Consider the following 15,373-nt stretch of genomic DNA (forward strand, 5'->3'; position numbering starts at 1 on the left):
TGAGGTATTCCTCTAGAATCTTAGCCACCACCTGTGAGAGCCAGACCCATCCTTTTTGTTTTTCCATCCCTCCTACCAGTCTCAATGGGGCTTCTTCTGTAAATCCTTAGTTACAAGAGTTCTCTTCAGCTAGTCTTCCATTGGTTATGTAGGTTGACTGCTCTGTATTTTAGTTGCAATTTCAGTTTGGTCCTGGGAGGAGGTGAGTGTAACACCTACCTGCTCCACTGTCATTTTAGACCTCCTCTCTCTTTTCTTGATGAGTCTGTTTATAGGTTTATGTATTTGTTTTTTTTTTTTTTAGAAAACCAACTCTTAGTTTTGTTCATTTTCCTATAAGTTCTTTCGTATCTACTTCATTTATTTCTGCTCTTACCTTTGTTACAACACTCTCTTCTACTTACTTTGAGTTTTGTTCCCTTTCTAGTTATTTTAGGTATATGATAAATTAAGATTTTTCTTTTTAAAACTTTTATTTGTTTGTTTATTTATTTATAGAGAGAAGGGAAGGGAGGGAGAGAGAGAGGGAGAGAAACATCCATGTATGGTTGCCTCTCACATGGCTCCCACTGGGGACTTGGCCTCCAACCCAGGCATGTGCCCTGACTGGGAATCAAACTGGCAACCCTTTGGTCGGCAGCCTGTGCTTAATCCACTGAGCTATACCAGCCAAGGCTAAATTTTTCTTGTTTCTTGATGTAGGCCTATATCACTGTGAATTTCTCTCTTAGAACTGCTTTTGCTGGTTCTCAGTAATTTGGTATCATGCTGATCCATTTTCATTGGTTTCAAGATTTTTAAAAATTTTCTCTTTGATTTCTTCATAAACACATTGTTTAGTAGCTTGTTATTTAGCCTCCATGTTTATGGTTTTTTGTTTTCTTCTTGCAATTGATATCTAGTTTTATACCACTGTGACCAGAAAAATAATAATATCATTTCAGTCTTCTTTAATTTTATAGAGACTTGCTTTGTGGCCTAACAAGTAGTCCATTCTGGAAAATGTCCCATGTGCACTTGAAAACAAAGCTTATTCACTTTTGGGATGGAATGTTTTGAATATCTATTAAATTCATCTTGGTCTAATGTGCTAATGTCACTGTCTCCTTGTTGAAGTTATATCTGGATGATCTATCGGTTGATATAAGGGTATTAAATTTCCTACTATTATTGTGTTACTGTCCCTTCCTTTATGTCTGTTAATATTTGCTTTATGTATTTAAGTGCCCCTACATTAGGTGCATACATGTTTGTAAGTGTTACATCCTCTTGTTTGATTGTACTTTTTATCATTATGTAATGCCCTTCTGTGTCTCTTGTTACTCATTTTAAGGTCCATTTAATATGATATAGGTACTCAAGCTTTTTTTTTATTACTATTGTATGAAATATCTTTTTCCATTTCTTTACTCTCAGTGCTTGTGTGCCTTTCGATCTAAGGTAGTCTCCTGTTGGCAGCATTAGCTTGGCTCTATTCTTATTCATCCAGATACCCCATGTAATTGTGGATAGATATGTATTTATTGCTTTCTGGTTGTTTTTGTGCTTCTTCTTTGTTCTTTTCTTCTTCTCTTGCTCTCTTTTCTTTCTTTTTTTTTTTTACTTCTTAAATTTTTTATTTTACATAATAGGTTTATCAACATATAATTTATACATTATGGAACTCACCCATTTAAAGTGTGCTGCTCAACATTTTTAGTGCATGCACAAAGGTGTGTAAAAATCACCAAAATAAATTTTTTTACTGTGTTCAGTTATAGTTGTCCACCTTTTTCCCCATTTCTCTCTCCTGCCCCATTCTCCCCACTCCCATGGCCAATCCCCCCCCATTGTCTGTGCCTGAGTTCTCTATTCATGTTCCTTGACTTGCCCCTGCCCCTTCTTTCCTCCATTATCCCCCTCCCCCTCTTAGCATTGTTTTTTATTTCCATGTCTTTGCTCATTTGTTTGTTTTAGATTAGATTCCACTTATAGGGGAAATCATATGGTATTTGTCTTTCATCACCTAGCTTATTTCACTTAGCATAATACAGTCCAGTTCCATCCACACTATTGTGAAGGGTAGGAGCTTCTTCTTTCTCTCTGCTGCATAGTATTCCATTGTGTAAATGCACCATAATTTTTTGATATGCTCATCTACTGATGGGCACTTAGGTTGCTTCCATCACTTGGTTATTGTAAATGGTGCTGTTATGATCATTGGGGTGCATGGGCTCTTTTGAATTGGTGATTCAGGATTCTTAGGGTATAATCTCAGCAGTGGGATTTCTGGATCAAAAGGCAGTTCCATCTTTAGTGTTTTTGAGGAAACTCCACACTACTTTCCACAGTGGCCACACCAGTCTGCATTCTCACCAAGAGTGCACTAGGGTTCTCTTTTCTCCACCTCTCTAGCACTTGTTGTTGATTCATTAATGATGGCCATTCTGACCTTTGTGAAGTGGTACCTCATTGCTATTCTAATTTGCATCTCTTTAGTGACTAGTGATGTTGATCATTTTTTCATGTGTCTATGGGCCCTCTGTATGTCCCCCTTAGATAAGTGTCTATTCAGGTTCTTTGCCCATTTTTAAATTGGATTATTTGTCTTCCTGGTTTTGAGTCATATGAGTTCTTTATTTATTTGGAGATCAAACCCTTGTCTGAGATATCATTGGCAATTATATTTCCCAATATGGTTGTTTCCCTTTTCACTTTGTTGATGTTTTCTTTAGCTGTGCAGAAGCTTTTTAATTTGATGTAGTCTCCCTTGTTTATTCTTTCCTTTATATCCCCTGCCTTAGGGGATGTATCAGTGAAAATACTGCTGTGGGATATCTGAAATTTTCATGCCTATGTTCTCCTCTAGGACTTTTATGGTGACATGAGTTATATTTTAAGTATTTTATTTATCTTGAGTTTATTTTGGCATATGGTGTAAGTTGATGGTCTTCTTGCTCTCTTTACTTGCACACTGATAGTCATATAGTGATTTGCTTAGGTTCCTTTAAAATTTTTTTTGTGAATCTATTTTTGATTACTATGAGATTCATATGTAACAAGCCATGTTTATAGCAGTCTATTTTAAGTTAATAGTCACTTAAGTTTGCACACATTCTAAAAGCAGTACATTTTTTACTCACCTTCATTTACATTTTTACATATTGTACATCCGTTGTGTATGTGTGTGTACATGTATATTTCTTAATTCATTATTGTAGTTACACTTGCCTTTACTACTTTTGTCTTTTAACCTTCATATTAACTTTATAATTGGTTAATCCACTATATTTACTAAACAGCCTTTTTTAGGGAAATATTTTATTTTTAGCTTTGGCTTTTCTTTTCAATTTAAAGAAGGCCCTTTAACATTTTTTGTAACGGCTGTTTTGTGAACTCCTTTAGATTTTGCTTGTCTGGGACTTTTTCTCTCTCTCTATCTTCCTGGGTAGAGTATTATTGGTGGTAGGCTTTCATCAGTTTGAATAGATTGTGCCATTCCCTTCTGTCCTAGAGTTTCTCCTGAAAAATCACTTGTAGTCTTATCCGGGAATGCCTTATACATCACTAACTGCTTTTCTCTTGCTGCATTTATGATTATATGTCTAATTTTGGGGATTTTAATGATCACATGTCTTGGCGTGGGGCTCATCCTTTTGGAAACTGCTTCCTGGACTTGGATATCTGTTTTCTCCACTGGTTAGGAAAGTTTTCAGATATTTTCTTCAAATATGTTTACTGTTCCTTGTTCTTTCTCTTCTCCTGGGAACCCTGATTTGAATGTTAGCATGCATGTTTTCCCAGAGGTCCCTTAAACTGTCTTAACGCTCTGATTCTTTTTCCTTTTCGATCTTGATTGTGTGATTTCCAGTACCTTATCTTCTAGCTTGCTAAGTCATTCTTCTGATTCATCTAATTTGGTGTTGATTCCCACTAGTGTTTTATTTTTATTTTAATGATTGTATTCTTCAGTTTTGAAAGGTTCATTTTTTTCTCTTTGTTGAACTCACCAAGTTCATCTATTCTCTCACATTAGTTGAGCATCTTTACAACCATTGTTTTGAACTCTATCTGGTAGATTGCTTGTCTGTTTTTGTTTTTTTTTTTTTTTTTTACTGTAATATTTTTAGAAACATATTTGTGTCCTCATTTTGTCTCTGTGTTTTTTATATCAATTAGGTGAAACAGCAACCTCTCCTATCCTGAAGGAGTAGCCTTGTGTGGGAGCTTTCCCTTGATACCTTGTGTGTGCTGAGTTTCTTTGCAGGGCAGCAGGGGCTGGAGCTGGAGTCGGCCACAGGGAGCCGTGGGGGCAAGCCTCCAAGGGGCTGCCTAGGCTGAGGCTGTAGCCAGATTGGGTTTGGGCCAAGGGGAGTCCAAGAGGTAAACTGACCTGAGGTCTGAAGCTACAGCTGGGGTTGGCAAGGACTGTGGAAAGTTCTGGGGGCAAGCCACACTGGGACCCAGTTTTACCTGGAGCACATGCGAACCATGGTGAGTCCTAAGCTGTGCTGGGAATGCCTTGGCAGGCCATTCGGAGTTGTACTTGGAGTGGGCTCAGACCATGGGAAGTCCTGGAGGTTGTGTGGCTCAAGTGAGAGTGGTCTGCAGGATGTCCCTGGGGCTAGCCAAACTGGTGTGAGCTGTGGGAAAACCCAGGGACAAGGAGCACTGGGGCCACCTTGGTGGGCTGGATGAAAGCTATAGCTGGGGCAGGCCAAGGAGAGACCCAAGGATAAACTGTACCACAGTCCAGAGCTGTGGCTGGAACAGATGTGGGCTGTGGGGGACCCTAGGAAGAGCCTGGTGTGGGCCTGGGGTGTACTGGGACCCCTTTGGCTGGCAGCTGTAGCACCTGAGCAGTGCAGCTGCCTGTGCGATCAAGGCAGAGGAGCTACACAACAAAAGGTGCCCTCTGGTACCTCAGATAGGTCTAGGCTTAGTAAATGAGTTTCTTTCCAGTATAGTCTAGGTACCCTTTAAACCACTGTCTTCACACAGTGCTCCAGGATGGGCAAGTCTGTGTGTAGGCTTCAGTGATGCCTCTCTCCCGCACATCTATGCGTCTGGAGTGGGGTTCCCACGATGCCATATCTCTATCTCTCCTGCCCATTTCTGTGGTCTCTCATTTGTTGTGCGTAAGCTGTTCAATCAACTCTCAGTTCAATATCTCTTTAAAGAACAAAATACCATCTCATGATTGAACGTATTATATTACATGGTTACTAGATACTAAGCTTCATTTGTGCAAGAAGAGATGCAGAGAACTAGATTTATACAATAAAGTCAGGTCACAGGAGTTAAGAGAAACTCAAGGCTAGGGCAGAAATAACTTAGGGTAACTGCTGACAGAAAATTAGAATAAGGTATGACTAGTGGTCTTTGGTATTTAACCTCCAGTTTCATGTAAACAATACAGACTAATAATGCAGGTGTGCTTATCCTACACGAGACTCACGTGTTATGAGCCACTGACTGCAGTGAGCTGTGGGACCCAAGGAGGATGTTTTTATGTATTTAGCAACTGTGTCGCTGCATGAAGTCCATTTCTTCATAAAACAAAAACAAACCACCATAAGAAACATGAATTTTTAATTATTTTTTCTTAGTGGCAGAATCACATAGCTGTTTTGATATGATTTCCAGTTAGGTCTAAAATACTGCTTTTTAGAGTTGAAAAATTTCCATTACAGAAAGACACAGAACAGACACAGGATAAATAGAATCATCAGTTTATCAGATGGTTGTTCTAAAGATATTCTTTTCCTTATTTTCCTATAAGAAATATGTAAAGGATCAAATTGGAAATTCTACTATCAGTATACAACTTCAGTTCGGGAGGAAAAAACCGAAAGGAAAAGACAAAATCAGTGACCCAGTTCACTCGCAATGCTGTCCATGTCTCTGCAGAAGTCTGCATGTCTGTGGGCATTTTTATTAGCTGAGAAATTTATAATTTCAAAAAACTAAGGAAATCTAAAATATACCATATACCATATGTAGAGAGAGAGAGATGGTATATACACACATACACATATACATGTATGTCTTCAATGTCTTTTTCCCTCGAGACAGAGGAAAAAGCAGCTTTGTGCGACAGAGCTGCTTTAGGAAAGCAGTCAAACCCTTTAATGGACAACCATTTGTTATCAAAAAAATCCAGACAGAAAACTGGCAAATTTGGTACATGGTTTAGAAAGTGAAAGTTTACAAATTTTATAAGACAAAACTAAAATATGCATAGACACTTTTTTTATTGCCAAATGGCCAAAACTTTGTTGTTTTTAAATCTGAAAGACTAAGAACCCCGGAGAAAAATCCACTCCTAACACATAACAGTATTATTGTAACAGGAGTAAAAAAGCAGGTGGACGGATGGCATCAAAGAAAAATAAGTCCAGTAACCAGTTACCATTAAAAGCTAGAGTTGTATTCCAATTTTAAAAGAAAGTATGACTACTTAAGTGGATGGTAATGTTCAAAACTGATGGAAAATATGCAACTGATGTAACAATTTATAAACCACTGTGAACATGCTCCACAGTGTGTACATCCAATGAATTTACAATGACATATGGTCATGTTAAGAATACCATTCACATGGACTGTTCCAAGGTATCATTTAAAAAGACTCTGCAATGAAGGTTTGGATGGTGAAAGCAAGGATATGCTTTGTTTCTTACAGAGACACCAACACAGGGAATGCACTCACATTCCAGCTACCTCTACACTAGTCACAAGCTTTAGCTTCACAGAATAAAGGCATAGCATGTGAAATTATAATGTATTTATTTTCTTTAAAACCATTTTAAAGAACACACCTATCATTTTTTGGAAGTCAAAAAACAGAAGAAAAATGTAACTGATAAATGCAGTCTTTAAAGTATTTTGTGGCTAATTATATGCTAATTTTCAATATACAACAGAATTTTGGGTCAGTGAGGCCTTTAAGAAAGAAAAGGCGGGGAAGTGATTCCTAGTTATTGTAAAAATACAAAGTTCATGAAAAAATTTTAATACTTATGAAAATATCTTTTTACAGAATGCTTTTTTGTGGTTAAACATAAGAAATCTCTCTAATAAATAATGACTGTGAGCATGTAAGTGAATTAAGATGCTTTAATGACTCTCACAATCTTCTTTTGTAGCCATCAATAAAAAAATTTCAATGCCAACTGAAATACAAAGATTTCTTATATTAACATATATTGGGATTAAATGCTTACAATGTCTGTTTTTCTCCCCGTAGGGCAGGGGTAAGCAAGCTGTGGGCCCCGGCCACGTCCTTCCTGCTGTTTCCGTAAACAAAGTTTTTCTTGGCACACAGCCACACCCATTCACTTATGTCCTGTCTGTGGCTAATTTCATGGGGCGGGGGCAGAGGAGAGTGGGTCATTACCATAGTTAGAACTATATGATTCTCAAAGCCTGAGTTATTTACTATCTGATCCTTTATAGAAAGCTAGTCAACTCTTGTCCCAGGGGGTTTCCCAGACCAATCTGAAATAATGCATATGTTTCTCTAGAATAAACACTTGTTCTCTTATTCTAATGTATGTGTACAGGTCATGTATTTTATACGTCATTTTATTTGTTGGTATATACCTACAAAGTCATCATCCTAGCTGAGTTCCCATGGTTAACACATACTATTTAGAAGACAACATTCTCTCTGGCTCTATTGTGTTGGATTTCAGGTCACCCTGGAATGCTCCAGGGTGTGGAAGATAATAGAATGGATGAGCCATTCACTAACACAATGGCCAGAAAACTGTACGTATTATTTTATACTGAACAAAGAAGTTGGACTGCAAAAATGACCAAAACCAAAACCTAATATACCTTAGGGTAAATAACATTCAATCAGGAAAACCAGTTCGATAGTTTTCAAAACACACACATACATATACCCAGAGCCACCCTCCCACCTATCACAAACTAACAGTTACAACATAAAGTATATCTGTTTCATAAATATATTACTGTTTATATACATAAGAGATACATCCATAAAAGACATGTTAAATAATTATCTGTATAATTAATACTACTTTAAGGTTTTTGTGTGTTTTAAAATTATGCATTCTATTAAAATTATCAAAATATTTAAAAACACCAGGAATAAAACCAGTGAAGAGTTGCTTTCCATTCAAGCATTTCTAAATCTTCTCATTGCTCATCCAGACTCAGGCACGTGTAACTCAAGAAAACAGTTCAACTAAGGAAAAGTTAGCCATCAACAGTGTAACACCTTCCCACTGTTAATATTACTTCATAACAAATATGTGTGCATGTAGGTATACATAGAAAAACACTCTTTAATTATAGTACACATTCTTATAAATGTATTTTCATAAAAACACAAAGTTCTAGTTTCTACCAGTATTAAATATTTTATACTGGTTTGCATTTCTTTCAAATGTTTAGTCAATGACAAACTCTGTCAAGATACAGAGGTCATAAAAAGGAGACTGAAAACTTACGTATCACATGCAAGAACAGAGGTGATACTAAGGGCCAGTATTTGGCCACTTGGGTACTATTCCCTCTGTCCTGAGACACAGAGACGATGAACTGGCTAATCACTGTGTAAAGTACAGTCAACGCTCAGTTATTCAGGGGCAGAATATTCCGACCGAAATCCTTTCTCCTGGCAGTTTTCACGATTTACTAACACACCTCTCTTATTTATTAGCAAGTCTGGTAAAATATATGATAAAGGTGGAAGTTTTAGCTAAATTAAAGGTCTGAAATCAGCTTTGGATTTAATTTAATGATAGATGCTCTTACTTACTGCTTTAGATAATTAAGAATTTACTGTATCCAAAGTCTGCCAAATATCTTATTCTTAAGCTCTGAAAGCAACATTAGTGCTTTTCAAAGAAGTAGAGGACCGGGACGGGGGCAAATTCCTTGACATAAGAAAATGGCTGTATCTTAACTTACAATTACACTGAAGGGTCTCAGAGTGGGTAGTTCAAAGCTATTCACTTTAGGACAGGTGGTGGCAGCCACACTACTCCTGACAGTCTGAAATCCAGGACGCAATGACAAATTGTTAGCTAAAAACGTTCAGAAGGTCAGATTAAAGGTGTGATATACATTCTACCTAAAATCTCATTTAAATACATTTAGTAAAGTTTGGCAGAATCTCCAAACATTTATGATACCAGAATTAAGAAAACAGAAGCAAAACCTTCATGTACAATTTAAAAGTGATTTTACACTAAAAAAAGGGCTTAGAATATGACTTTAAAAAAGGTACTACACATCTGTATCCCTATTTTTGGCACTGGTTTTGCCCCCTACATTTAAGCTTGTTCTACAGATAGTGACCCACAAAATCCAGGAGAACAATTTCCCAAGTGAGCGGGTCACTCTCAGACAGACACCACTCAGAATGGTTTGTGCGGCATCTGTATTATTTCTAGGTCCAGAGCAATGCCACACTCGCTTCAAAAACCACAGCAATAATTATGTAGAACACCACTTTCCTGAATTAAGTTTGCTGAACACGGTTCAGATTATTGGGTATGTCAATATGCACAATGCCTTTTAGAAGCATTTACTGTATACCCAAACCCTACTTCATGCCACACACAGTGTCGCACAAGTAGTGAAAATGTTATCCTAGTCAAAGGTGCTTGGACACAATTTTCAGGCAGCATTTTACCTTTATTTTAAGTTAAGTTCACACTAGATAAGTTTTAGGAGAAAGAAAATGGCAATGAATTTATTTAATATATTATATAAAGCTAGGACAGACACCTTTATTTACCTAAACTGTTACTTTAATTTTCTACCTTATTCTAGACCTCAATTATACTTAAAAATTTTGCATTTAAATAAGGGATAAAATGTTGCCCAAAAGTCTAATCATAGTTACACATTTGTGTTTTAACTAGATCTACAAATCAAAATAGTTCTTATAGTTAAAAAGATACAATTTGTATCAACAGTAAAAGGTACTTTCTGGTTTTTTAGGGCTTTACTTCAAACTGTAGTGCATGGAATAATCGGAATAACCAGGGCATCTTGGCAGTCTACAGAAACAGATCCAAGTAAGTACGTTACAATGAGTAAAATTCAAAAACGGGAGGCAACAGGGAAGTCACGTCAATCACGTAACTGCCACTGTTTCCCATATCTGTCTTCTAACCGATGAAAATGAATTAGCATCTAGCAAAACCCATGACTTTGAAACCAGAAATATCCCTTACTAATACTAAAACAGACTTTAGTCTGTATCTAAAACTACACTATTTGTGGCAAGAATCTGGCCTTAATAATATAACAGGCCCCCCATAAAACTACCTCCAACAAAATGGAAAATATACAGTATCTTACAAAAAATTTAAGTTACCATTTACAACTCCTCCATCACCATTTCCATAGTGCAGTACCAATACATGTTGCATATCCTCAACACATAAAGCCACCCCAGGCCAGCCTTGATAAATAGCAGGAAAGCTAAAGAGTGTATTAAATATAAAAGTTGCATTGAGAATAATTAGATTCATTAAAAACAGGCAATTACTGCAAAAAGGTTATTTTATCCAGTATTGTTGTGCCCTCGAAAAAAAAAAAAGACAAACATTAAAAATACAGGTCAACGGGACTCTAGAGATTCAATTCCATTTCTACCACCTAGAAGCACATCATAGCTGGATAACAAAGCTGTAAACTATAACAGTTACGACTTTTGCCTTAGTCATAAAAAAAAAGAAATGGAAACACTTTTCCATTGATTGCATCTGCTTTCCTTTAAATCCACCATATTAAATTACTCAACAGACAAGAAAATCCAAACAAAAATAAAACAATGAAAAGTGCCACATTTTAAATCATCCTAATATATACTGTTACCCATTTCAACATAAACTGGTAACTTACATTTGTTTCAAATATAAAGTCAGTGCTGTAGTATATCTTTGTTTCTATAAATAATGATTATAGCACAAAGAAGCCCACTTTCCCCAAATAAAAATAACTTAAAAAGCTGTAAAAGATTCCAATTAAGCTTGGCTTGAAAAAATAGTTTGTTTGCTAGGTCTAGTCAAATGTTCAACATTCTGAAGGTATTGTAATTGCTTGCAATTGATAGAGAAACACCAAGTTAATAAAACATGAAATAAGGATAAAAAGTGCTGCATATAAACCCCTGATGCACCAAAGATTAATATCAAAGATCACAGATACATCTAATAAATCAGACTGGAAAAATTTCCAGCCAAGGATATAGCTTTAAAAAGGAAATGTTAAAAAAAAGTTTGAATGTAAAGCAATCCGGTGATACTTCCACTATGTGGGGCTATACATACAGATTCCATGATACAGTATTTCACATAAATGGATACTATATAACCTCCTTGATGAGAAGGAGATCACATGTGCTATTGTAGCAAACCTCCCTCAGCATTTGAGCTGAACAAAAAACTAAACACCACAAAGATGCATCATCTTTCAGTAACCCAGCTGTGATTTCTCCACCAAGATGGCTGCGGCGAGCTGCTGGGCATCTGTCACGTGAGGGTTCCTCTTCATGACAATTCTCACAAGGTCAGGGGGGAAGATGTTGCACAAGTTAATATAAATCTTTTCTCGGTTGTCTTGATACCTTGGGGGATCTTGCGGCGGTCCACAGTACGGTATTCGCCACGTCGGCTCCTGCTGTTCAGGCAGGCTCTGGAAGGTGAACTGCTCATAACATGGCTGTGTGGAGTTATCAGGCAAGGAGTAAGTCTGCCGATAGCCATACGCCTCAATCCCGTAACCCTGCCTGTCCCAGGTTCCCAGCCCTTCCTGACGGGAGTAAGGCTTTCTTTGTCTTGAAGGAGAACTGTCATACAGCCGAGAGTCAGAAATGCTGTCTATTCTTGTGGCCACTAAGGACCGTCCTAAGTGTGGTGCCTTACAGTGTGCTGAACTTGGAGGAGAAGGGTAATCACCAGGACAACTGGACCGGGCTCCCACAGCAGGGTGCTGCAGATGCACGGCCAGATGCGGAAGAGGAGGCTTGTGATGGTACTTTGGTTCTTCATGACTATAACTTTGCACTCTGGTTAAGGGGTCGTGGAAATTCTGCAGGAAAGGTTGGGAATTAAGGCGGCTGTGAGGGTACATGTGTTGACACTTTAAATTTTCTTCTAGTTGTGGGTCAGGAGAACTGACATAGGACCGGTCATTGTACCCCACATAGGAGTCACTGCTCCCACAGCTCATGCTCCCTTCGCTGCTGCAGTCAGAAGCTACAGAACTTATCCTATAATCTGTATCTAAGGAAAAACGCCTTTCAGGACTTCGTGGGCCTGAGATACTCAGATTTGAATATGCATTCAACATGGAATAATATCCAATGTCAACAGGTGAGTCACATTTGGGATACGGTTCATAAGGCATTGGCGTTCCATGATTTTTGGTTGCCATCATCATTGGAGGATATTGTCCCTGTGGTCTTTGTTCCTGAGGTGGGAAATGAACTCCAGATGGAAGGCCATTGCTTAAAGATGTAGTGCTTTGGGGTTTTGCAGCAGAAGTAGCCGGTATACTAACTAAGGAAGGTACAGACCTTGTTTCCAGTTTGTTTTTGGTGGGAAGCTTTTCCTCTAGGTCTTGGTAGACTTGAGTCCTAATACTGGGATCTGACTGCCTCTTTGGAGCACCTCGTTTGCCATCAGAAGTGCTGTCAGCCTTAGTGCTGCAGGGGACACTGTTGCTTTTCACCAGTCCTCCTTCATTTGCAGTTTTGGCAGCTGTATTTCTTGACATGGCACGAAGCTCATCAGCCACTGACCGCTGCGGCTGGCTGCCCCTTTCCGGATGGTAGTATTTGCACTTGTGTCCGTAGGTGCACTTCTTTCCTATGAAGAGTAAAATTCATTAGGCAGAGAAGCACACCACCAGGTCCTGAAAACTAGTCTAGCACTACTGCTTTCATCTGTAAAAGATACAAAGGCAGAAATGGGAGATATACTGAGTGTTACTCTGCTCCTTACTTTCGAGAAATGCCACCTTTTAGCCTTCTCTCCTCAGCATGGTTAACAGCACTAAGGAAGCTGGATGAATGATTAACAATCACCCCCAGAGTTTTGGGCTAATACCCTGTGTCCTCAGCTTTTACCTACCTATTCTCTTCCAGTATGACTTTATGATCAGTTGGACATTCTGTTTTGGGGAAACAAATTATATTGCTGTAATGTGATAAAACCATTCCAATCTGATGTGTATCTAGATATAAGAACTCCAAATTTTTATCGACATGAAAACTCACGTAGAATTTACTAAATGAGTTTTTGGAACCATGTTTTCATTCCAAGAAATGTATTTGCATTGAACCCAGCTAGGTAAAAATAATTACTACTTTTTCATGGTTAGGATATTTTCTTAAATTTAATTATAATCAAAAGAACTACACAGTATGCCAAACAAAACTAAAAATGTTTATTAACAAAAATGTAACAACATACTGTGTTCTAAAGGCATGTATTGAATACTCATAAAGAAAGTTACCATATGGACAAGGCTGCTTTTTGTGTTCAGGAACAATAGGCTTCTTCCTCAGAAAATTATCCAGGCTTGGGCCATGTCTGCCGAGGGGATCATCAGGAGGCATGAACCTGTCATGGAAAAAATACAAAATTATACCTAAGTAGGAAGTTGACAATTTAATTCCCAAAAGAGTGTAAATATTTATTACTATAAGGTATTTGTTTTTTCAATTTTAATCCAAGTACTTTGAATCAACATTTATAGAAACATTAATATATGAAGTTCTCTTTTCTTGATGAAAACAAAATTAAACTGTTTCAAGCTGAATTCACATTTGTTTTAACTCAAATTTTGAGTCTAGCATGTTCTAAATATTTCTTCCTTCCTCTCAGTCTTAGGATTTTGTGACATTTTAGGAGAGTTTTATAAACACCAATCTTGTGAAACAGTATGAACTGGGGATGGAAGGGGGAGTGACAAGAGGCAGCTGAGGCAGGAAGGGAGACACAGTATAAACTGAGGGGAAGACTGCCTCTAACCTAATGCCTAGTGCGCGCCAACTCCTGTGTACACGTCATCTCCTCCAATCCTAGCATCATCCCTGAAGTATCAGCTGTATTTTATAGATCAATACACTCTTCTTTTTTATTATTTATTTATTTATTTTTAGAGAGGGGGAAGGGAAGGAGAAAGAGTAGGAGAGAAACATCAGTGTGTGGTTGCCTCTCATGTGTCCCCTACTGGGGACCTGGCCTGCAACCCAGGTGTGTGCCCTCACTGGGAATTGAACTGACGACCCTTTGCTTCACAGGCCCGTGCTCAATCTATTGAGCTACACCAGCCAGGGCAATACACTCTTCTAATAGATAAATTAAGTTAAATTAATATCTATTGCAGCTTTTCATCCAGCTTAGATAAATTAAGTTACTCTTACCTAAGTTCATATGGCACAGTCAAGATATCTAACTCCACAGTCCATTCTCTTCCCACTCTACTAAGATGCTTCTCAGCAGATACAGAAAATGTCTTAAATAAACTGATAAAACATGGCAGGACTTTGGGATTGGGACACATGGCATTCAGTATAATCTTCCCTCCACCACAGATGGTGCCAACTTGTGATGGGTCCAAGCCCCTCTGTAGACTTGTTGTAGCAAAGGACCCCAATGCTGCTGCGTTCGACCTAGAAGGCACCTGGCTCTGGGGCCAGGGGTTGAAGTGAAGGGATCAGAGGTGAACATTCCTAAAAGCCCCTGGACTTTCTGTAAGAAGCATGGCAAGCATCAGCCCCACAAAGTAACACAGGACAAGAAGGGCAGGGATTCTCTATGTGCGCAGGGAAGGCAGCATTATGACAGGAGACAGAGTGACTGTGGTGGGCAGACTGGGCCGATCTTCCGAAGAGAGGCTAAAACCACAAAGACTGCGCTGAGGCTCGACTGTGGTGAGACCAGCTGCAGATCCAAGGAATGCTGGCTATTAAGAGATACAGGCATTCTGAACTGACAGGAGATAAGAACAGAAAGGGCCAAGTGATCCAGTTCTTATATTTTGTTTTATAAGCTTCAAATTTTGTTTTATTATGTTACGATAAAACCTTGAGAATATGTTCACTTATTATTTTGGATTGACTGTTCAATGGCAACAAGACTCATGGCATGCCTAGTAAAAAGCAGTTATCATGGAAAAGTTCTGCTACTAGTTATGTCACTGTTTCAACTTGAAATAAACCAAATATTTACCCATAAAATGTGAATACTGTATGGACTCTTAAGGGAGAATCAACATGGCTGAGTAATAACGCTTAGCAAATACAGTGTTTAATATTAATATAAAAACAGTATGACACTGAAAATTTAAAAATAGAATAGTCAATCCTACAATCTTGATTAATTTCTACTTACGT

The 15,373-nt window shown here is 38.1% G+C and overlaps 1 protein-coding gene and 1 pseudogene across 3 annotated transcripts in view; one reads left to right on the forward strand and one right to left on the reverse strand.

Annotated features, from left to right (window-relative positions):
- Nucleotides 1-5,554: 5,554 nt before the first annotated feature.
- ZC3H12C (zinc finger CCCH-type containing 12C) overlaps nt 5,555-15,373 on the reverse strand; it is a 59,282-nt gene continuing 49,463 nt past the window's right edge. For all 3 annotated transcript variants that reach the window (XM_037047689.1, XM_037047690.1, XM_037047691.1), the window contains 2 exons: nt 13,489-13,595; nt 5,555-12,839 (listed from right to left, as the gene is read on the reverse strand). In XM_037047689.1, coding sequence (XP_036903584.1) covers nt 11,443-12,839; nt 13,489-13,595 — 1,504 coding nt within the window. In that variant the 3' untranslated portion in view covers nt 5,555-11,442. The remainder of the gene's footprint in view (nt 12,840-13,488; nt 13,596-15,373) is intronic.
- Nucleotides 14,514-15,098, forward strand: LOC118988265 (60S ribosomal protein L36a-like; annotated as a pseudogene).

This window comes from Sturnira hondurensis, unplaced genomic scaffold (assembly GCF_014824575.4).
Source record: "Sturnira hondurensis isolate 20B ecotype Veracruz unplaced genomic scaffold, ASM1482457v3 Scaffold0006213, whole genome shotgun sequence".
NCBI classification, from domain to species: Eukaryota; Metazoa; Chordata; class Mammalia; order Chiroptera; family Phyllostomidae; genus Sturnira; species Sturnira hondurensis.